General features: G+C 49.4%; 1 protein-coding gene across 1 annotated transcript; it reads left to right on the top strand.

Moving 5' to 3' along the window:
• The first annotated feature begins 17,630 nt into the window (after positions 1-17,630).
• Positions 17,631-18,387, top strand: LOC133390984 (uncharacterized). Its single transcript, XM_061640497.1, has 2 exons — positions 17,631-17,683; positions 17,925-18,387. The coding sequence occupies exons 1-2, from the start codon at positions 17,631-17,633 to the stop codon at positions 18,385-18,387; spliced, it is 516 nt and encodes a 171-aa protein (XP_061496481.1).
• The last annotated feature ends 6,004 nt before the right edge of the window (positions 18,388-24,391 follow it).

Genomic DNA, 24,391 nt, shown 5'->3' with positions numbered 1-24,391 from the left:
GATTGCCACCAAACCATCAGCCTTCACAACAGAGCAATGATATTCCACCATCTCGAAATCGCCTACAGCACGCCGGCAGGAGGTGGAAAACAACACAATTTTCCGCTGAAGCGTTCATAGAGACACTTCGCTCACTACGATTCGAGCAGCGTGCGGTTACGCATGAGACCATGGTCGCAATCATGCTGAAAGCGTGCGATCAAACAATGCAGCGCGCATCTAAACTCCACCGAGACCCGCATGCCGATATGTATTGGTGGACACCGGAGTTGGCGCAACTTCGCAAGGACTGCGAAGCAGCGAGAGATCGCGTGCAGAGAACGATGGATCTGGAGGAAAGGAGCTTCGCATCGGCGGACTACAGGACAGCTAGGAGTGAGCTAAGCCGAGCAATTAGAGTCAGCAAAAGAACACAGTTCCAGGAGCTAATAAATATTGCGGAGGAGAACGAATTCGGCACTGGTTTTCAGGTCGTTATGTCTCACCTCCGTGGCAATCGAACGCCACCAGAGACGGAACGAGATAGACTGGAGCTTATAGTGTCCGACCTTTTCCCGATACGCCCATCCTTTGAGTGGCCCGAGACCACTGATCCAGCAGAGACAGACACGTCATCGACCAGTCCTGTGACTCCGGTAAATGAGATCGAACTAAAACTCATAGCCAGTCGAATGAGTAACCGCAAAGCTCCAGGGCTGGACGGTATACCTAATGCCGCCGTGAAGACCGCCATCATGGAGTTCCCGGAGGTCTTCAGAGCATTATATCAGGACTGTCTCAACCGCGCCGTTTTTCCGGGGCAATGGAAGCGGCAGCGCTTGGTACTTCTTCCGAAGCCAGGGAAACCTCCAGGAGAGAGTGGTTCGTATCGCCCCCTGTGCATGCTTGATGCACTGGGGAAGGTACTCGAGCGCCTTATCTTAAACCGGCTGAACGAGCACCTGGAAGATCCTGCTGAGCCGAAGCTTTCCGACTGCCAGTTCGGCTTCAGGAAAGGGCGCTCAACTATTACCGCGATTCAACAAGTGGTCGACGCAGGAAAGAGAGCGATGTCGTTCCGCCGCACGAATCGGAGGGATGAACGCTTCCTATTAGTGGTCGCGCTGGACGTCCGCAATGCCTTTAATACGGCCAGCTGGCAGTCCATCGCCGAAGCATTGCGGAACAAAGGAGTTCCTATGGTCTTACAGCGCATCATAAGGAGTTACTTCGAAAATCGCCAGTTACTTTTCGAAACCAGCGAGGGCCCCGTCGAACGGCCCGTCACCGCCGGAGTTCCACAGGGGTCCATATTGGGCCCCACGTTGTGGAATATAATGTATGACGGGGTACTAGACATGCAGTTTCCGTCCGGGACAGAAATCGTCGGATACGCCGATGACTTGGTGCTGCTGGTCCCGGGTACGTCAACGGAAGCGGTGCAGGCAGCAGCGGAGGAGGCGGTTGCACAAGTACAGCAGTGGATGGCGCAGCATTGTCTGGAACTTGCTCCGGCGAAAACGGAAACCGTGCTTATTGCCAGTGTGAAGCGCCCGCGACAAGTGGTCATCCGCATTGGAGATGTAGAGGTACGATCGTCGCGCTCCATTAAGTACCTCGGCGTGATGCTGCACGATCACCTCTCCTGGCTGCCACACGTTCGGAAGGTGACCGAGAAAGCGACTCGTGTTGCGGTCGCTGTCTCGCGACTGATGCGGAACCACAGCGGTCCAAGGACGGCCAAGTCGAGGCTGTTAGCGCATGTGGTAGAGTCGATACTGAGGTACGCGGCTCCCATATGGTCGGAGGCGCTCGAGACCAGGGAGTGTCGTCGGCTGCTGCAACGTGTCCAACGGAAGACAGCAATCAGGGTGGCACGAGCATTCCGTTCTGTAAGGTACGAGACGGCCACCCTGCTCGCCGGTCTGACACCGATATGCCACCTGGTAAAAGAAACAAGAGGATTGTTTGTCCCATCTCATTCTTTTCTGAAGTTGGGAATTTTCCAAATAGGAAAACAAACTTCCAAAAGCTGCATCCCGATAATACTCTGGCCAAAAAAGACAGGAATAGTGATAAAACGGGTGTAAAGACAGTTAAAAAAATATCGAGTTTACCCATAGAAATGATTAAATGCTTTACGATGCTACGAAAGAAATTAAAAATGAAACAAACCAATCCCAAAGCCGAGATTAAAAAGCTGCTATAATCTAATCGAAATCGGGTAAACAATGAAAAAAAAATTATGAAAAAATAAATACGATTATTAACAAAACGAAATGTATTGTTGTTATATTGTGATAAAATTATACAAATATCAAACGCAGCAAAGAGCTGATTGATGGTTCAACCTTAGACGCACGCTTTCGATCGTAGCGAGGTGCGATTCGCGATTCGATGCAAACGGTACAAAATTCAAAATTGGAAACAGGTGTAATATTTGCAGCTGTGTAGTTGTATACAAAAGACAAAAAAAAATGTTTTTCACGGGTGGAAAAGACGAATGATACAGATAGATGGTGCTAATGGGTTCTACTCGCATTTTCGCACCCGCTCTCGTTCGTTGCCTCGCACTCCCGATGGTATTTATAGTGCGCGCCGGCCTCGTCTGTCTCAATCCGTTTCAAGACTTGAACGAGTGAACACGTGCTATCCTCTCACACACCAACGATCAAAGAACTGTTTGTGTTTGTTCTTTTTCCTAGAAAACAATGGATTCTGAAAAGAGAGTCAGAGGAACCGTGCAACGGTCCAGCGAGGAAAATTACCCCACACCAACCACCACCACCACCACCACTACCTCCATCATCACCACGAGCATCGCCACCTCCACCAGTATCACGAAGAAGCGGTCAATGCGTAACCAGGGTCTCAATGAGCAACCGGGTCCTAGCAAGCAGCTGAAGGTCTCCGTTTCTGGACTTCCCACCGCTTCACGGACTGCCGCTCGGGTTACTGCTCCAACCATCGTTCCAGCCACCGTCCCCGTAAGCGTTCCAACTGACACGCCTTCCATAGCTAATGCTCCGACCGATTTGCTGCAGCTGATAACCGAAACGTCAGCCAACATAAATCGCCGCTTGGACGGGCTAATCGCACAAAATGAAGCGCTTTACGAAGAGATCACCGTTGTTCGGAAAACCTTAACGGTTACGGAGGCTATGCTTAATCGGATTCAAACGGCGATATGTCCCGATTTGGATGAAAGCAGTGAGTCCGCCGAAGAGTAATACATGAGGGATTATGTGCATTGACTGTGACTTAGTAAGCTAGCCCACAAGCGCCTGAAGGAAGTGATGCTGCTCGAAAGGATAAAATTGCGTTGGCCAATTTCCTCAACGTGTGTGAGCTGTTCCGGAGAGCTGCCTCAACATTAAAAGCCTCCATAACAGCGACATATACCAACGGCCGGACCCCTGGCATCACGCGATTGCCATCCGTACAGCACAGTCGTCATCCAGCCGTCGCGTCAGCATTCCATCCCGGTCGCTACCCTCAGTACACAATCGACAGTTTCAATAATAGGTTATCGATGCATTCTTAGTCAGACCACTCGCGCTTTGTATTAGACCAACCGGTCGACTCTTATTATTATATGTTGGTATTTTTTAAACGCGTATTGCGTTATGTTAAATATACCGGTTATTTTGAGCATTTTAGTGTTAAGCAAAGTTTGGTAAAGCGCGTGAATTAAAGTTGTTAGTATGTTTTCGTTTTTTTAAGAACTACACAAATATCGTATTTTAATAATGTAAATATATTATGACATTGACTATAAAAAACATTCCAAGTCTATCAACAAACATATAATTTCTAATTATTTATCTTCCTGATTCGAAACACAAAACACAAAGTTGGATTATGGGGAGAGGCATATTTTATACTTTTATTATTAAACAATACACGTGTGTACCAGCAATATTTCTCATTATGTACCTAATATTGAGCCAGTGATCCGTACCTGTAGTTCCTCTCGTACTGCACAGGAATTCCGTTAAGATAGCGACTATAAGCACACATCAGTAGGGTAAAACTAACCTGTCTCACGACGGTCTAAACCCAGCTCACCTTCCCTTGAAAGGGTGAACAATCCAACACTTGGTGAATTTTGCTTGACAATGATAGGAAGAGTCGACATCGAAGGATCAAAAAGCCACGTCGCTATGAACGCTTGGAGGCCACAAGCCAATTATCCCGGCGTTGTTGAGGCCGGCCAGCGTGCGATGTCGTTCGGTCGCACGAACCGACGCGACAAACGGTCCCTACTACTAGCTGCACTAGACGTTAGGAACGCGTTCAACACGGCCAGCTGGCAGGCCATTGCCACTGCGCTGCAGGCGAAAGGTGTTCCTGCCGGCCTCCAACGCATCATACATAACTACTTCCAGCACTAAGGCCCTGACGCAGATCACCGTCCGAGTAGACGACGTGGCCTTGACCCGCTCGATCCGCTATTTCGGCGTGACTTTCCAAGACAAGCTGTATTGGCTGACGTACGTCAAAGAGGTTACCGAGAGGGCTGGGAAGATCGCCGATCGCCAGGTTGCTGCGAAATCATAGCGGACCAAGGGTGTCGAAAGCGAAGCTGCTAGCTTCGGTGTCCGAGTCCGTTATGCGCTATGCAGCACCAGTTTGGAGTAACGAGCTGCGGAAACGTGAGCCTGGTCGTTTGCTGGAGTGTGTCCAGCGAAAGATGGCACTGAGGGTGGCACGAGCATTCCGCACCGTGTGGTACGAGACTGCCACCCTCCTGGCTGGTTTGACCTCTATCTGCCTGCTGGTGGAAGAGGACGCCCGGGTCTATCAGCGACTGAGTGCCGCCAACGAGGGCGAACATCCGCAAGCAGGAGCGACAGGCCACCATCGAGAAATGGCAGCAGCAGTGGAATGCGGAAGCCAACACCAGCCGACATACGCGTTGGGCGCACCGTGTGCTGCCCAACATCAGCGACTGACAGTCAAGGAAGCATGGAGATGTCTCGTTCCATTTGTGCCAGGTCCTCTCGGGACACGACTTCGTCCGAGACTACCTGTGTCGCAATGGCTTCACATCGTCCCCTGACTGCCAGTGGTGTAGCGGCGTTCCAAAAACCGCGGAGCATGCAGTGTTCGAGTGCCCGAGGTTTGCTGAAATTCGTCAGCAGCTACTCGGCGAGGGAAGTACGGACCCGGTCCGTCCGGAAAACCTTTAGCAGCATTTATTGCGCGACGCCGAGAGCTGGAGCCGCATCAGCGAAGCTGCTAAGCGGATAACGGCTCAGCTTCAGCAAGCCTGGGACGACGAGTGGGCAGCCCTAGCATCCCAGGGCAACGAGCAGCACGTGGAGGATGTTGCCGACTTGGAGGCACGACGAGCGGAGATCCGTCGAGCGCGGAATGATGGTCGGAACGCGAGCCGCCGAGCAGCCATGGCACGACAACGAGAACAGAAGAGAGCTGGACGTCCCCCATCTCCACCACCATCACCCAGAACTGCGGCCCGCCGCGTAGATCTTCGGCTACGGCAGGCGTGGTTTAGGGAGAGAAGGCGGCAAGCGATGCAAGACGTGAGACGTCTGTATGGGGAGCGCGGTCCAGCTTCAGCATCCTCCAGCAGCAGCGATGACGACGACTCAGACGGCCGAGAACGCGCGGATAACGCAGCCGAACACTCTGAAAGGCGCAACCGCGCAAATCAACGTTATGACGAAGCCACGGACCGTGGCCTGAGTGCTGCGGAAGAAGCCGCAGCGGTCGAGGCGGAAGTTGCCTCCCGCTAGGCCCTCTGGCTTAAACACCATATCAGTGCATACGAGCAAAAACAAGCGTCCCAATTAAGGGAAATGAGAGGTTTTCACTTCAACAGAAAAAATAAAGATGAAAGGTGCTCGGTTTACTTAAAACTATCTGTTGATTTTATTGTCTTTCACAAATATGATTTTGGTTAAAGTTGTATAAAGATTAGTGATACGGAGGAATTTTAAAAGTTTACGCTGGCAATCGCTGGCTGGTGAGAGGATGGTATCGATGTTGTGGTGCAATTTTCAGGTGATGCGTTCCGCAGAATATCCATAGCATTCGGTTAAGATGTGACGGACGGTGATGTCGACACCACAGAAACTGCATAGCGGTGGGCTTGATTTTTGTAATAAAAAGGTGTGGATGAGCCGGGTGTGTCCTATCCGGAGTCGTGATAGGATTATCTGGTCTTGGTGTGATGGATGGTCTTTCCATGGTGGTGTTGTGGTCTTGATGGTTCTCAGGATAGAGAGGCCGCTGCTAACCCAATAACCATTCCAGCTATCGGCGATGATGGTTTTGCTAAGGTGAATAAAATCACAGCGTGGAAGAGTATTATGGCAGCAGGCCGGGTTATTACGTCCCGCGTTGGCCAGTCGGTCTGCTATTTCGTTTCCCTGGATACCTGTGTGACCAGCAATCCAGCAGAATGTTACTTGGGGTGAATTTGATATATTGAAGAGTTGTTGGATGTTCGGGTCCCGGGTGGTTCCAGATTCAAGTGTAGTCACTGTGTAGACCTTCATTAGCAGCAATAACCAGGGGTATTGCTTCTGCGGTGAAGATTGAGGTATGGTGTCTGGTATTCGGATGGCGCTATTGTCGCTACTGGAGTAAATTCCACAGCCAGAGGAACCGTTTTGTACTGATCCGTCTGTGAATATGAGATGGTAATTATGGTATTTTTGCTGAATGAGTTCGGCAAAATGACGGTTAGCAATGACATTATTGCTACTAGCCCGAAGCTAAAATCAGCTCCAGTCCAAGCTAAAATAGATGGTCCAGTCTATTTGTGGTAGGCAGCAGTACCAGGGGCGACTACCGATTTCGATGGGGGGAGTGTTTGATCTGTGAGAGTGGTGAATTCGGCGTTTGCCCTTTGAATAAGGTCCAAGGGTTGACGTCCGCTTTCACACAGAAGCGATGCTATGGGGCTCGTGACAAAAGCCCCAGTAGCACAGCAGATGTCGTTATGGTAGAGTGGTGCAAATTGTGTTTGGAAATTTTCCCGTTGCCAGGAGACTATTTCGATGCCATAGAGTAGTTTAGGTAGAAGCCAGCTATTTATGATTTGAAGTAGTGTTTGGCGGGAGGCGCGATGTTGACCGGTTCCAAGCATTCTAAAAAGATTAATACGGTTCCTCGCTTCTCTTTTGACCCGCGTAGTGTGTGCTTTAAATGTTAAGTGACGATCAAAAGCCTCTCCTAAGATATCGGCTATGCGTGTGTTTGGTATTACAGAGTTATTGTATGTTATGGGTTTTAGAGTATGATAGTTGCTATTGCAGATGTGAAGTATTTTGGATTTGGAGTGTAAAATTGTGTAACCTGTCCAACGTGACCATTTCTGAACTGTATTGACTTCTTCTTGTAAAGTTGTGCGTGATTCGGTTATATTGTTGGATGCTGAGACAAGAACTATATCATCAGCATACATGAAACATTTAATGTTACAGAGCATGGGGCGGAAGAGGGATTCTACACTAATCAGGTTAAGAGTGGGAGAGAGAATGGTACCCTGGGGAACACCATTCTCTTGGACGTGCAGGTCAGACGATTGAGTTCCAATTAAAACTTTAAATGTGCGATTTGAAAGGGAGCTTTGAAGATACACTGTAATGCGTCTTCAAAAACCCCACATATTGAGCTGTTCAAGAATTGTAAGCTTATGATAAATCTAATATTGCACAGTCAATGTGGTGGCCTTTGGGGTAGTGGGTTTCTATAAGTTCATTAAGTTCGGCAAAATATGTCTCAGTACCTTTCCCACCTCTAAAGGCGTGTTGATTGGTACTAAGGAGGTTCCGCTCTTCTAATTCTTGCGTCAGTCTTCTATTTACCATTCTCTCCATGATTTTGCCAATGCAATTCATGAGAGAAATGGGGCGGTAGCTATCTATTGCATGTGGCGATTTATTGGGTTTTGGAATGGGAATTGTGAAGCAGGTGTTTCAGTCTTCCGGTATGTTCCCGGATTGTATGACCAAATATTATTGTAGATCTGTAGGAGGACTGTTTTGGACCGGTAAGGGAGGTTTTGAAGCATTAGATATCCAATGTTGTCCGGCATTTATTAAGAGTCCAAACAAGCTCATCAAGAGAAAAAAGACTCTTGCAATTTTGGTCGGCGGCGTCAATGGATGGAAGGGGTCTCAGAGATGAATTTATGGTTTAAAAAATAAGAAGGCAAATTGTGTGCTGCAGATGTATAATAAAAGTATCTAACTAAAGCCTCAGGTATTTCTGTTGGTGGAATGATGGTGTTTTCTGTTTTTAGAATGGTTGGTGCAGATTTGTGATTTGCACCGGATAAAATTGCAACATTCTGGAATATTACTTTGGTGGTTGTCTTAGGGTTAATTTGAAAAACAAATTTGCAACCAAGATAGATTTTTTGCAAATTTGACGGCTTCTCTTGATTCCCGATTGGCTTCTCGGTATTGATCGGCCAAGAGCGGAGTAAAAATATTGTTTCTCTTTTTTATCGTTGGAGCCTATTGAGTGCTTTTCACCGAGTCTTAATGGCAAGGGCAACTGTTTTATTCCATCAGGAGACGGACTTTCTGCACGACTTTCGGACTTTTTTGTAAGAGGGATACTAGTTAAGGCTGCATTTGTTATTGTCTCTGTAAAACGTGTAAAGGAGGGAGGATCATCTAAAGGTAGTGCGTATGTCATTTCTATTTTGTATTTTTCCCAGTCTTCATATTTTCACCTGGGCCGTTTTTGAGGGCTGTGGGTTAGTTGATGGCTATGGACAAAAAGTGAGTGGTGATCACTGCCATGGGTATCGTTATGAATGGAAACAGAAAAACTAGAAGCTTTAGAAGAGGATAGAGCACAAATATCTAAAATGTGCTGCACCTTGTGCACTAGTGGGACTGGTACGTGTTGCCGTGGTGTTATGAATCAGGTATCAAAATAGTCCTGTAGCATATGGCCACGGGTATTAGAGCCGGGATTTCCCCAGGTAGAATGTTGGGCACTGAAATCGTCAAGATTTGTTTACATAGTTTAAAATATAGTTTACATAGGTAACATAGTTTCCATGTCCTGAGCAACAATAGAAGGAGATAGAGAAGGGTAAAGGCACAGCCTAACAATTGTGGATTCTATTGTTGAAGATATTTTAACGGCTATTACGGGTATGTTGGTAGAAAAATAAATAGGGTTTGAGGGTATGTGTTTTTGTATGCTTATGCCAACAAGCATATGAAATGGATAATGAAAGTGAACTCCGTAGTACCATCAGTTCCGCCATTCCAGATCTACCAGAACAAGATAGTGATGGATTTGAATACATTATGGAGTATTTCTGAAAAAATACAAAAAAACAACCGCACACTAATAACGGCATCCGCACTATTACTACAGCAAACCACCATCATTTCTGAAACATTTATCAACAAGAGGATTGTTTGTCCCATCTCATTCTTTTCTGAAGTTGGGAATTTTCCAAATAGGAAAACAAACTTCCAAAAGCTGCATCCCGATAATACTCTGGCCAAAAAAGACAGGAATAGTGATAAAACGGGTGTAAAGACAGTATAGTAAAAATATCGAGTTTACCCATAGAAATGATTAAATGCTTTACGATGCTACGAAAGAAATTAAAAATGAAACAAACCAATCCCAAAGCCGAGATTAAAAAGCTGCTATAATCTAATCGAAATCGGGTAAACAATGAAAAAAAAATTATGAAAAAATAAATACGATTATTAACAATACGAAATGTATTGTTGTTATATTGTGATAAAATTATACAAATATCAAACGCAGCAAAGAGCTGATTGATGGTTCAACCTTAGACGCACGCTTTCGATCGTAGCGAGGTGCGATTCGCGATTCGATGCAAACGGTACAAAATTCAAAATTGGAAACAGGTGTAATATTTGCAGCTGTGTAGTTGTATACAAAAGACAAAAAAAAATGTTTTTCACGGGTGGAAAAGACGAATGATACAGGTAGATGGTGCTAATGGGTTCTACTCGCATTTTCGCACCCGCTCTCGTTCGTTGCCTCGCACTCCCGATGGTATTTATAGTGCGCGCCGGCCTCGTCTGTCTCAATCCGTTTCAAGACTTGAACGAGTGAACACGTGCTATCCTCTCACACACCAACGATCAAAGAACTGTTTGTGTTTGTTCTTTTTCCTAGAAAACAATGGATTCTGAAAAGAGCGTCAGAGGAACCGTGCAACGGTCCAGCGAGGAAAATTACCTCACACCAACCACCACCAGTACCTCCATCATCACCACGAGCACCGCCACCTCCACCGGTATCACGCAGAAGCGGTCAATGCGTAACCAGGGTCTCAATGAGCAACCGGGTCCTAGCAAGCAGCTGAAGGTCTCCGTTTCTGCACTTCCCACCGCTTCACGGGCTGCCGCTCGGATTACCGCTCCAACCATCGTTCCAGCCACCGTCCCCGTAAGCGTTCCAACTGACACGCCTTCAATAGCTAATGCTCCGACCGATTTGCTGCAGCTGATAACCGAGACGTTAGCCAACTCAAATCGCAGCTTGGACGAGCTAGCCAACACAAATCGCCGCTTGGACGAGCTAGTCGCACAAAATGAAGCGCTTTACGAAGAGATCACCGTTGTTCGGAAAACCTTAACGGTTACGGAGGCTATGCTTAATCGGATTCAAACGGCGATATGTCCCGATTTGGATGAAAGCAGTGAGTCCGCCGAAGAGTAATACATGAGAGATTATGTGGATTGACTGTGAGTTGGTAAGCTAGCCCACAAGCGCCTGAAGGAAGTGATGCTTCCTCAACGTGTGTGAGCTGTTCCGGAGAGCTGCCTCAACATTAAAAGCCTCCATAACAGCGACATATACCAACGGCCGGACCCGTGGCATCACGCGATTGCCATCCGTACAGCACAGTCGTCATCCAGCCGTCGCATCAGCATTCCATCTCGGTCATCACCCTCAGTATACAATCGACACTTTCAATAAGTTAGTTTCAATAACAGTTTATCGATGCATTCTTAATCAGACCACTCGCGCTTTGAATTAGACCCCAACCGGTCGACTCTTATTATTAAATGTTGGTATTTTTTTCAAACGCGTATTGCGTTATGTTAAATAAGCCGGTTAATTTGAGCATTTCAGTGCTAAGCAAAGTTTGATAAAGCGCGTGAATTAAAGTTGTTAATTAGTTTTCGTTTTTTAAAGAACTACACAAATATCGTATTTTAATAATGTAAATATATTATGACTTTGACTATAAAAATCATTCCAAGTCTCTCAAAAAACACATAATTTATCTTATTATTTATCTTCCTGATTTGCAAAACAAAACACAAAGTTAGATTATGGGGAGAGGCATATTTTATACTTTTATTATTAAACAATACACGTGTGTACCAGCAATATTTCTCATTATGTACCTAGTATTGAGCCAGTGATCCGTACCTGTAGTTCCTCTCGTACTGCACAGGAATTCCGTTAAAATAGCGACTATAAGCACACATCAGTAGGGTAAAACTAACCTGTCTCACGACGGTCTAAACCCAGCTCACCTTCCCTTGAAAGGTTGAACAACCCAACACTTGACACCCAATTTTGCTTGACTATGATAGGAACAGCCGACATCGAAGGATCAAAAAGCCACGTCGCTATGAACGCTTGAAGGCCACAAGCCAATTATCCCGGCACTTATGGTCCGGTCAGAGGTGCGGCCGGTGTGTATTGCTTGACTCCGTACTGTAGTAGATGAAAAGTTGCGAATATCGACCCAGTTTTACGTTTGAATGGTCAAAGTCGATAGTTAATGGTATTCTGAATTAGAGAAAGGTGAAGTTTATGTGAGAGCAATGCAATAGCTCAATATAAATTGGTGAATATTATTGCGCAAATTCAATAACATTCACACATACACACACGGCACACAACTGGGAGGAAATCAAAACAAACCGCAGGATTGAAAGATCCAACTCGGTTTATACGATCAGATCGAGGATCCAGAAGGAGTGGGGAATTTTTAAATCGGCAGTTGGGGAGCTGTTTAAATCGGTAGCGCTTGGAGTTGGTGACCGTCGAATGGAGGTCTCTCAAGTGGCGCCGGTGGTAGCCAGACATTTCTGCGGTTCATAAGAAAACCAGATAAGGCAAAATGGCTGCTTTTGGGAGAAGCACTCGATCCAGTGGCCTCTCTTCAGACGGCCGCCAAACCAGTGCATGTACCGCAACCATGGCAAAGACAACCAGCAACACCGTGTCGTCTTCCCAGCGTCCTAGCATGGCTGGCACTACGAAGTCAGCAACTTCCCCGGATTTGCTTGAACTCCGTGAAGCGGTGAAAGAGATGAAGGCTATGCTTGCTGTATCACAGGCGGAGAACGCGCGTCTACATCAGGAGATGGCGGAGACGCGTCTCTTGCTCGCGAGGTGGCAACAAGAAGCCGAACGTCGGGAAGAGAAACTTAGGGCTGACCATCAACGCGAGTGCGAGTCGTTGAATGCGCTCTTGGCTCAAGCCATTGGCAAGAAGCAGGGACAAAAGCAGCAGCATCGGGATCAGCAACAAGGGACACGACAGCAGCAGGACCCCGGTCCTTCCACGTTGTCCACTTCAACGCGTAGCTCCAATGCGATGCAACTAATCGACTCTGACGAGGACGATGATCAGGGCAGTTTCTCCGAGGTTGTTCGTCGTAAATACCGCGGGCAGAGCACAGGTAAGCCACGCGCACACCAGCAGCAGCAGCAGCAACAACAACAACAGCAGCAGCAACAACAACAGCAGCAGCAGCAGCGGCAGCGGCAGCAGCAGCAACAGCAGTCACAGGGACAGCAGCTGCAGCAGCACCAGCAGCAGCAGCAAAAGCGGACGCAGCGTCGGCCTAAGGTTGATCTCATTGAGGTAACCCCCCAAGAAAGTCAAACTTGGGAGAGCGTGTATCGTCTGATCCGGCGAGTGATCCGGCAAGATCCGTTGCACAAGGCACTCGAAGATCACATCGGTATTGGAAACCGCACTCGGGCTGAACTGCTGAGAATAAAGATCAGCAAATCTGCGGATTCTGCATTGGTGCTTGCCGAGGTACGAGAAATTATCGGTTCTTGGGGAGTGGCCCGTTTGGTAACGGAGATGGGCGAGGTCATCGTAAGCCATATTGACCCGCTTGTAGAGGAAGCGGAAGTGATTTCCGCACTAGACGGAGAGCTAGAAGGTAACGCTGGAGTGGTTACTATCAACATGTGGCGGCTTTCGGACGGAACTCAACGGGCACGAGTACGCCTACCGGCCAAAAAGATTATAACCATCGACGGCAAGAAGGTAAAGCTGGGTGGGTGCATCAGCAACATCAAACGTGCACCACCCACTCCCGTAGAACGGCTGCGCTGCTATCGGTGTCTTGAATTGGGACACATTTCTCGCGATTGCCGTTCAACAGTCGACCGACAAAACACGTGCATAAGGTGCGGGACCGAGGGCCATAAGGCTAAATCCTGCAAGGCCGATATTAAATGTGCTGTATGCGGTGGTGATCATCGCGTCGGCCACAGCTCATGCGTCCGTCCAACATTGAGATGTTCCCTGTAATACGAGTGTTGCAGGCGAATCTAGGCGGGGGCCGTGATGCTCAAAATCTGGTGCTCCAGACCGCCCGTGAAGAACGCATTGATGTCTTCGTGCTTTCTGAACTATACAGGCCCCCAGAGAACAACGGAAGGTGGGCTTTTGACCCGCTGAAAAGCGTAGCAATAGTTGCCACTGGCCAATATCCGATACAACGGGTATGGACAAGTGATGTTTCGGGCCTGGTGGCAGCGGAGGTTGGAGGCATTACTTTCATCAGCTGCTACGCTCCTCCTCGCCTCAACGTCAATGAGTATGAGTGCTACCTGGAAGCTGTGGAGCTTGAAGCCTGTTCCCACGCAAAAGTCATTATCGCCGGCGATTTCAACGCATGGCACGAGGAGTGGGGAAGCACTAGATCCAATGAGAGAGGAAATCTGCTTCTCAACACCATCGAGCAGTTGGGTCTCCAAGTGCTAAATCGCGGTGTCACTCCTACATTTCGGAGCTATGATGAGATCAGATCAAGTGTCATCGACGTCACCTTCGCGAGCTCGTCCATCACCCACGATGATACATGGTCAGTGAGCCCTCTATATACGGCATCAGACCACCGATATGTGTCCTATTCTGTTATGTTAACAGCATCAGCATCATCCGGACAGCGAACACAGCCACAGCAAACAGGATTGCCACCAAACCATCAGCCTTCACAACAGAGCAATGATATTCCACCATCTCGAAATCGCCTACAGCACGCCGGCAGGAGGTGGAAAACAACACAATTTTCCGCTGAAGCGTTCATAGAGACACTTCGCTCACTACGATTCGAGCAGCGTGCGGTTACGCATGAGACCATGGTCGCAATCATGCTGAAAGCGTGCGATCAAACAATGCAGCGCGCATCTAAACTCCACCGAGACCCGCATGCCGATATGTATTGGTGGACACCGGAGTTGGCGCAACTTCGCAAGGACTGCGAAGCAGCGAGAGATCGCGTGCAGAGAACGATGGATCTGGAGGAAAGGAGCTTCGCATCGGCGGACTACAGGACAGCTAGGAGTGAGCTAAGCCGAGCAATTAGAGTCAGCAAAAGAACACAGTTCCAGGAGCTAATAAATATTGCGGAGGAGAACGAATTCGGCACTGGTTTTCAGGTCGTTATGTCTCACCTCCGTGGCAATCGAACGCCACCAGAGACGGAACGAGATAGACTGGAGCTTATAGTGTCCGACCTTTTCCCGATACGCCCATCCTTTGAGTGGCCCGAGACCACTGATCCAGCAGAGACAGACACGTCATCGACCAGTCCTGTGACTCCGGTAAATGAGATCGAACTAAAACTCATAGCCAGTCGAATGAGTAACCGCAAAGCTCCAGGGCTGGACGGTATACCTAATGCCGCCGTGAAGACCGCCATCATGGAGTTCCCGGAGGTCTTCAGAGCATTATATCAGGACTGTCTCAACCGCGCCGTTTTTCCGGGGCAATGGAAGCGGCAGCGCTTGGTACTTCTTCCGAAGCCAGGGAAACCTCCAGGAGAGAGTGGTTCGTATCGCCCCCTGTGCATGCTTGATGCACTGGGGAAGGTACTCGAGCGCCTTATCTTAAACCGGCTGAACGAGCACCTGGAAGATCCTGCTGAGCCGAAGCTTTCCGACTGCCAGTTCGGCTTCAGGAAAGGGCGCTCAACTATTACCGCGATTCAACAAGTGGTCGACGCAGGAAAGAGAGCGATGTCGTTCCGCCGCACGAATCGGAGGGATGAACGCTTCCTATTAGTGGTCGCGCTGGACGTCCGCAATGCCTTTAATACGGCCAGCTGGCAGTCCATCGCCGAAGCATTGCGGAACAAAGGAGTTCCTATGGTCTTACAGCGCATCATAAGGAGTTACTTCGAAAATCGCCAGTTACTTTTCGAAACCAGCGAGGGCCCCGTCGAACGGCCCGTCACCGCCGGAGTTCCACAGGGGTCCATATTGGGCCCCACGTTGTGGAATATAATGTATGACGGGGTACTAGACATGCAGTTTCCGTCCGGGACAGAAATCGTCGGATACGCCGATGACTTGGTGCTGCTGGTCCCGGGTACGTCAACGGAAGCGGTGCAGGCAGCAGCGGAGGAGGCGGTTGCACAAGTACAGCAGTGGATGGCGCAGCATTGTCTGGAACTTGCTCCGGCGAAAACGGAAACCGTGCTTATTGCCAGTGTGAAGCGCCCGCGACAAGTGGTCATCCGCATTGGAGATGTAGAGGTACGATCGTCGCGCTCCATTAAGTACCTCGGCGTGATGCTGCACGATCACCTCTCCTGGCTGCCACACGTTCGGAAGGTGACCGAGAAAGCGACTCGTGTTGCGGTCGCAGTCTCGCGACTGATGCGGAACCACAGCGGTCCAAGGACGGCCAAGTCGAGGCTGTTAGCGCATGTGGTAGAGTCGATACTGAGGTACGCGGCTCCCATATGGTCGGAGGCGCTCGAGACCAGGGAGTGTCGTCGGCTGCTGCAACGTGTCCAACGGAAGACAGCAATCAGGGTGGCACGAGCATTCCGTTCTGTAAGGTACGAGACGGCCACCCTGCTCGCCGGTCTGACACCGATATGCCACCTGGTAAAAGAAGATGCCCGCGTGTATAACCGCATACATGCACCTGAACGAACGGAAACACGGGACGAGATTCGAAGGACGGAGCGTCAGCAGACCATCAGCAACTGGCAACAAGAATGGGACGATGACGCCGCCAGCGTCGGAGCCAGTCGATACACGCGATGGGCCCATCGTGTGTTACCCAACATTGTGTCGTTCCATCTGGCCCAAGTGCTCTCGGGACATGGTTTTTTCCGGGAGTATTTGTGCATCAAGGGCTTCGCGTCATCCCCGGACTGCCAGTGGTGCGTTGGCGTCCCAGAGGATGCCGGGCACGTCATCTTCGAATGTCCTCGATTTGCCTCAGTCCGTCAAGAACTGCTCGGCGAGGGAGGGGCGGACCCAGTAACACCTGACACGTTGCAGGAGTACTTGCTGCGGGATGCGGACAGCTGGAGCCGCGTATGCGAAGCCGCTCGTCGTATAACGGCTGAGCTTCAGCGGTGCTGGGATGAGGAAAGGGCTAACCGAGCAGAACAGGTGATAGTCGAACACGACGAAGAAATCGTGAACATGGAGGCGCGTCGTACGGCAGTAGCAGCAGCACGAAACGAACGACGCAACGCTGCACGGAGAGCGGCTAGAGCGCAACGCAGGGAAGAACAGAGCACAGGGCTTCGTCTAGCTCCACCAGCGTCACCAACGACGGCAGCTCGCCGTGAGACAAACAGGCCGAGTTCGGCGAGGTATGGACAGAGGCGGCGACAACAAACAGGAAGGGACCTGCAGCGCCTTTATGGAGATCCGGAGCGGCAATCCACAACGGATGACAGCAGCGAGAGCAGCCAAGACGATGACGGTAATGGCAGATTCCTCGCACCTACTATAGACGGACTATCTGGTGTAATGTCAGCTGGTGGGCTCAGTGCTGCAGAAATGGCAGCAGCGATCGAGGCAGATGTCGCTTCCCGCTAGCAAACTGCAACAGCGAAGCATCTATAGTGGCATAATGGGGGCTATTTTACACCGAGATGGGATAAAATGGGAGATAAAAAGATAAAGGGGGAAATACAGGGGGAATAAGTGCGTATTGCACAAATGTGTAAGGTCCATGGACCACAAACCCCTCACAAAAAAGCCCTCGCGGGATAGTTTGTAGGGGACGGGAGAGGGTTTTTTTTTATATATATATATATGTAATATAATAAAGAATCCGCTGTTTCCAAAAAAAAAAAAAAAGCCAATTATCCCGGCGTTGTTGAGGCCGGCCAGCGTGCGATGTCGTTCGATCGCACGAACCGACGCGACAAACGGTCCCTGCTAGTAGCTGCACTAGACGTCAGGAACGCGTTCAACACGGCCAGCTGGCAGGCCATCGTCACTGCGCTGCAGGCGAAAGGTGTTCCTGCCGGCCTCCAACGCATCATACATAACTACTTCCAGGACCGGAAGCTGGTGTATGAAACCTCTGATGGCCCGGTAGTGCGGTCCGTCACGCCAGGTCTATCCTAGGCCCCACCCTGTAGAACACGATGTACGACGGTGTGTTGGACATCGCCCTGCCGTCCGATGTGGAAATTCTAGGGTATGCCGATGACCTGGTGCTGCTGGTCCCAGGCACTACCCTGGACACTGTTAAACTGCTGCGGAAGAGGCCATCACAGGAGTGATGGAGTGGATAGCTCAACACCATCTTGAGCTGGCGCCGGCGAATGGTGGTCATTTCCAGCACTAAGGCCCCGACGCGGATCACCGTACGAGTAGACGACGTGGCCTCGACCCGCTCGATCCGCTATCTCGGCGTGACTTTCCAAGACAAGTTGTAGTGGGTGCCGCACGTCAAGGAGGTTACCGAGAGGGCTGGGAAGATCGCCGATCGCCAGGTTGCTGCGAAATCATAGCGGACCAAGGGCGTCGAAAGCGAAGCTGCTAGCTTCGGTGTCCGAGTCCGTTATGCGCTATACAGCACCAGTTTGGAGCAACGAGCTGCGGAAACGTGAGCCTGGTCGGTTGCTGGAGCGTGTCCAGCGAAAGATGAGGGTGGCACGAGCATTCCGCACCGTGAGGTACGAGACTGCCACCCTCCTGGCTGGTTTGACCCCTATCTGCCTGCTGGTGGATGATGACGCTCGGGTCCACCAGCGACTGAGTGCCGCCAACCGCACCGACACAAGGGCGAACATCCGTAAACAGGCCACTATCCAGGAATGGCAGCAGCAGTGGGATGCGAAAGCCGACACTAGCCGGCACACGCGTTGGGCGTACCGTGTGCTGCCCAACATCAGCTGAACGGGGTGCATAACCATTCAAATCATTATCTGGACCTGGTGCTCTCTAACTCTGCTGCTGCTGCTTGTTCTTCTGTGTATCCTGCTTCGTCTCTGCTCCTGCCCCAGGATGCCCATCATCCTGCTCTGGAAATTGCGTTACCGTCTTCTTTATTTAGGGCTAGTAGGGTTAGGAATGAATTGCCTTCTGCTCCTAATTCATTGAGTGTTCGTTATAATTTTCGTCTTACAGACTATCGTAAACTTAATTCTATTCTATCTCGTGCCGACTGGTCTTTTTTTTATCAATGTACATCGGTCGACGAGGCTGTCCAATCGTTTAATGCTTTGTTAACCTCTGCACTCCTTTCATGTACACCTTTTTTCGTTCCCCTCCTAATCCTCCCTGGTCCAATCGTACTCTTCGCAACCTGAAAAAGGATAGAATGAAATATCTTAGGAGGTATCGTCTGAACCGATCTGCTTTCAAATTTCGTTTATTTAAGTACGCTGCCTCTGCGCATCGACTATACAACAGGGTTCGTTTTGAGGCCTATTCGAGTAGACTGCAATCGCGTTTCCGTTCTGATCCAGCATCCTTCTGGCAATTTGTTAGGATTCGAAGAGGGTGCAATACGTTACCTAATGAAATGGTACTTGATTCTCGAACTGCCTCTTCGCCTGTTGAGATCTGTGAGCTATTCTCTGCACATTTTTCCCAAATGTTTGAGCCACCGGTTAGTGACCCTAACCTTATTGAGGGTGGGCTACTCTACACGCCAGAGAACTTAATTAATCTCTCCGATATTTCGGTTAGCTCTGAAACAGTTGTACAGGTGTTATTTGGGTTGAAACGTTCTTTTACTCCTGGTCCAGATGGCATTCCTGCCTCAGTTTTAATAAACTGTAAGGACGTGCTTGCTCCACACCTTGCTAAAATTTTCAACCTTTCACTTTCTCTCGGGGTCTTTCCTGCTCTTTGGAAATCCTGTTGGCTTTTTCCGGTACACAAAAAGGGATGCCGTAGCATGGTCTCTAATTATCGTGGGATAACTCAAACATGTGCCACAGCCAAAACTTTTGAGCTATGTATCTTTCCAACCATACTTCATAGTTGTAGTTCCGCTATTAGCCCTAAACAGCATGGGTTTATGCCTGGTAGGTCTACTTCTACTAATCTCATGTCTTTTGTTACCAATATTTTCAGATCTTTTGAGGCAGGTACCCAACTTGATGCAATATACACTGACTTTCATGCTGCATTTGATAGTTTGCCCCACTCTTTACTATTAGCTAAACTATCTAAACTTGGTTTTGGTGATGGCATTATTAGCTGGCTGTCCTCATACTTAAGTAATCGATCTTGCAGGGTTAAAACCGGGTCGTACTTATCTGAGGAGTTTTTTTGTACGTCAGGTGTCCCTCAGGGTTGTGTGCTAAGTCCACTTCTGTTTTCTTTGTTCATCAATGATGTCTGTAATGTTTTACCTCCTGATGGTCATCTCCTTTATGCGGATGATATCAAAATCTTTTTACCTGTGTCCTCTTCTTCTGATTGTATGAGTCTTCAGCATTACCTTAATGCATTTGTTCATTGGTGTTCATCCAACTTACTTCGCTTGTGCCCTGATAAATGTTCTGTTATTTCTTTCTCTCACTCTCTTTCTCCTATTTCATCTAACTATACTCTCTCTAACTCGTCTCTCTCTCGTGTTTTGTCCATCCGTGACCTTGGTATTATACTCTACAGTCGTCTTAACTTTAAATTGCAGCTTGATGAGGTTCTACTAAAAGCTAATCGAACTCTTGGGTTTATTTTACGTTTTACCTCTATTTTTAGAGATCAAAGCTTCTTAAGAAACCTTTATTGTGCTCTGGTAAGGCCTCTTCTTGAATATGCTAGCATCATCTGGAATCCTCCTACTATTGATGGCTGTTTGAGAATTGAAAGCATTCAGCGCCTTTTTACCAGGGTTGCTTTTCGTCGTTTGTTCGGTGCTGCCTCACTACCTCCCTATGAAACGCGATTGCAGTTATTCAATCTTCACTCTTTAAGCTCCCGCCGCCAAGTGTCTCAGGCATGTTTTATTGGTGGCTTATTACTTTCTGATACTGATGCTCCTGATTTACTCTCGTCCGTTGTATGTTCCCTCTCGTTCCCTTCGTCCTCGTGATCCTCTGTCAATTGAAACACGTCATACTCTTTATACTTTCAATGATCCTATTCTATCCTGTTTCAGGTTGTTTAACCACTTTTACTATCTCTTTGATCTCGACTCCTCTCTCAACTCTTTCCGTAACCGTATTTTTTCTTCTAATTCTCTTTAATTATTCTTCTAAGTTTCATTAAGTTTTGATAGTCTCTACGCTCTACCTATGTTTTTTTTTCTTTAATTTTTTTGCTAGGTCTAGACTAGTTAAGTTAGGCTTAGTTTTTCATGAATTATTTTGTTTATTTGTTAGGGTTTATTTAGTTTTAAGTCTGCCTTATTTAGCCTTGATGGCGGATATTGTATTAATAAATGAAATGAAATGAAATGAAATGAAATGAAATCAGCGACTGGCAGTCAAGGAAGCATGGAAATGTCTCGTTCCATTTGTGCCAGGTCCTCTCGGGACACGGCTTCGTCCGAGACTACCTGTGTCGCAATTGTTTCACATCGTCCCCTGACTGCCAGTGGTGTAGCGGCGTTCCAGAGACCGCGGAGCACGCGGTGTTTGAGTGCCCGATGTTTGCTGAAGTCCGTCAACAGCTTCTTGGCGAAGGAAGTACGGACCCGGTCCGTCCGGAAATCCTTTAGCAGCATTTATTGCGCGACGCCGAGAGCTGGAGCCGCATCAGCGAAGCTGCTAAGCGGATAAAGGCTCAGCTTCAGCAAGCCTGGGACGACGAGCGAGCAGCCCTAGCATCTCAGGCCAACGAGCAGCACGTGGAGGATGTTGCCGACTTGGAGGCACGGCGAGCGGAGATCCGTCGAGCGCGGAAAGATGGTAGGAACGCGAGCCGCCGAGCAGCCAGGGCACGGCAACTGGAACAGCAGAGAGCTGGACGTCCCCCATCTCCACCACCATCACCCATAACTGCGGCCCGCCGCATAGATCTTCGGCTGCGGCAGGTGCGAATCAGGGAATGAATGCGTCAAGCGCAGCAGGACGTGAGACGTCTGTATGGGGAGCGCAGTCCAACTTCATCGTCATCAACCAGCAGCGATGACGACGACTCAGACGGCCGAGAACGCGCATATGATGCAGCCGGACCGTCTGGAAAGCGCAACCGCGCCAACGAACGAGAGGACGAAGCCACGGACCGTGGCCTGAGTGCTTCGGAAGAAGCTGCTGCGGTCGAGGCAGAAGTTGCCTCCCGTTAGGCGTTCTACCTTCGTCAGCAAAGAAGCGCCTATTAGCGAGAACAAGTGCCCTGATAAAGGGAAATAGGCGGTTTTTCTTTTGAATTACAGGGTTTCACACTTTATCGCAAGACCGCGGGACCCCTTCCGGAATCTGTCATAGCCAAAGCCAAGACTGCGGTATGATGCTTCAAATCGTTGATGATACCTGAATTTATCGGATGCAATGCTGAATCTGCGGCACATTTCTCGAAACACACTGGTCCGCGCCGAGGACATGCGGTCGAATATTTGTTTACACGGATAACCTTTGTGTACATCAGTGTACTGAAAACAGTGAATTATTTTTTCGTGTTTTTACCAGAAAAGATTATTTAAACAGTTCAAACTACTTTCTTAACACTTGTAAATATTCAAATTAAACAAATATGCATTCACTCATTTTATTAAATTGTCTTTTTTTGGTAAAAAAAACGAAAAGGATAATTGAGTGTTTCTAATAGACTGATGCACACAAAGGTTATCCGTGTAAACAAATATTCGACCGCATGTCCTCGGCGCGGACCAGTGTGTTTCGAGAAATGTGCCGCAGATTCAGCATTGCATCCGATGAATTCAGGTATCATCAACGTTTTCAGGTATCATCAACGATTTCAAGCATCATACCGCAATCTTGGCTTTGGCTAAGACAGATTCGGGAAGGGGTCCCGCGGTCTTGAGATAAAGTGTGAAACCCTGTAAAAATAAAACATGGAAGATGCGTTAAGCACGGTATTAGAACAGGCAATTAAGCCGAGAAACCCCCTTCAGGGTACGCCTTCGCGGGCATGAATGTAGGGGAAAGGGAGGGTTTAAAATTTTCGAAATAATAGAACCCGTTTTGAAAAAAAGCCAGCTATCCCGGCTGGAACAGATATTCGGCATGTGCCAGTTTCTGCAACAGGAAAATGAGGAAGTAAAGTGCCGGGAGGAGAAGATGGAGGTGCAGATAGAAAAACTTGCCGCCGCACATCAGCGTGATAGGGACGTGCTGACAGCCGCGACAGGAGAAGTCATGCCGGGACTGACCTTCAGCGAGGTGGTATGCCGCAGATACCGCGGCCGGGCCACTGGTAAGCCACGCTCCCATCAGCAGCCGAAACAGCAGCAGCAGCAGACAGGGGATCGCCGGCTTGCAACAACAACAGCAGCAGCAGCAGCGTCAGCCACAGCGACAGGCGGTCGCTGGCTCGCAGCAGTAGCAGCAGCACCAGCGTAGACAGCAACAGCAGCTAGAACAACAGGGAGAGCGCAGGCAGCAGGCCCAGCAGCAGCAGCCGAAACAGCAGCAGCAGCAGCAGGCCCAGCAGCAGCAGCCGAAACAGCAGCAGCAGCAGCAGGCCTAGCAGCAGCAGCAGCAAAAGGCTCGGCCCAGGCCGGACAAGATCGAGGCGATCCCGAGTTCCGGACACACCTGGCATATTCTGTACCAGAATGTTCGGGATGCGGTGAAAGTACACCCACACAAGGGCCTTGCTGACCTCCTCAAGATGGGCAAGCGTAGCCACACGACCAACCTACGAATGGCCCTGAGTCATTCGGCCAACCCCAGCCACAGGTTGGTCCGCGCGGAAGTGCAGGAGATCGTTGGGGACGCCGGACAGGCTCGGGTCATCACCGACATGGCCGATGACATGGTGACAAACATTGATCCCCTCGCGACTGAAGAGGAGATCATAAAGGCCATAGAAGCAAAACGTCGAGAGCCGATTGACATCGTCCGGGTGATCTTGTGGGAGTTGCGAGATGGCACTCAGCGAGCCCGAGTCCGCTTGCCCGCCAAGGCTGTCGCTGCCCTCGAGAGGACGAAGCTCCGTCTGTGTGGCTGCATCAGTAAGATAAACGGCGTCGAAAAAGCAGCACGTGAGCGCCAGCCCTGCTACCGTTGCCTGGAACGCAGCCATCTCGCTCATGAATGCCGTTCCCCAGCAGACCGCCAGCAGCTGTGCATCCGATGCGGCAGCGTAGGCCACAAAGCCCGGGATTGTTCCGGCAAGGTGAAGTGTGCGACTTGCGGTGGACCTCACCGCATTGGGCATGTGAGATGTGAACAATCGGCTTCGCCTGCACTCTAAAGGTGGCACAGCTAAACGCGGATCACTGGCAGGCAGGGCAGGACTTGGCGCTTCAAGCAGCGCGGGAACACCGTGCTGACGTCCTGCTCCTGTTGGAAATGTACCGACCACCGGCGAATAACGGGCCATGGGCGTACGACGCCGCCAAATAAATCTGTAGCAGTGGTGGCTACTAGCTCCTACTCAATCCAGCGGGTATGGCGCAGTGCTATCCTTGGAGTCATAGCCGCACAGATTGGGGGCTTCGTGTTCATCAGCTGCTACGCTCAACCGAGACGCCCTGAGGACGAGTACGAGAACTTTCTGGCCGCTGTTCAGCTGGAGGCATCATTCCACTCCCACGTCGTCATCGCCAGCGATTTTAACGCCTGGCACACGGAGTGGGGCAGTGCCAGGAACAACCAGAGAGGAGAAAACTTGCTACAGCTTATTCAGGGTGTACAGCTGCAAGTGATTAACACCGGGAATGAACTCACGTTTATTGGCAGAGGAGCGGCCACCAGCAGCGTCATCAACGTCTGTTTCGCCACTCCGTCCATCGCTCGGGCAGAAACGTGGGAAGTAC

This window comes from Anopheles gambiae, chromosome 2, assembly GCF_943734735.2.
Source record: "Anopheles gambiae chromosome 2, idAnoGambNW_F1_1, whole genome shotgun sequence".
NCBI classification, from domain to species: domain Eukaryota; kingdom Metazoa; phylum Arthropoda; class Insecta; order Diptera; family Culicidae; genus Anopheles; species Anopheles gambiae.
The sequence above is the reverse complement of the archived record's forward strand: the minus strand, read 5'-3'. Positions and strand labels throughout refer to the sequence as shown.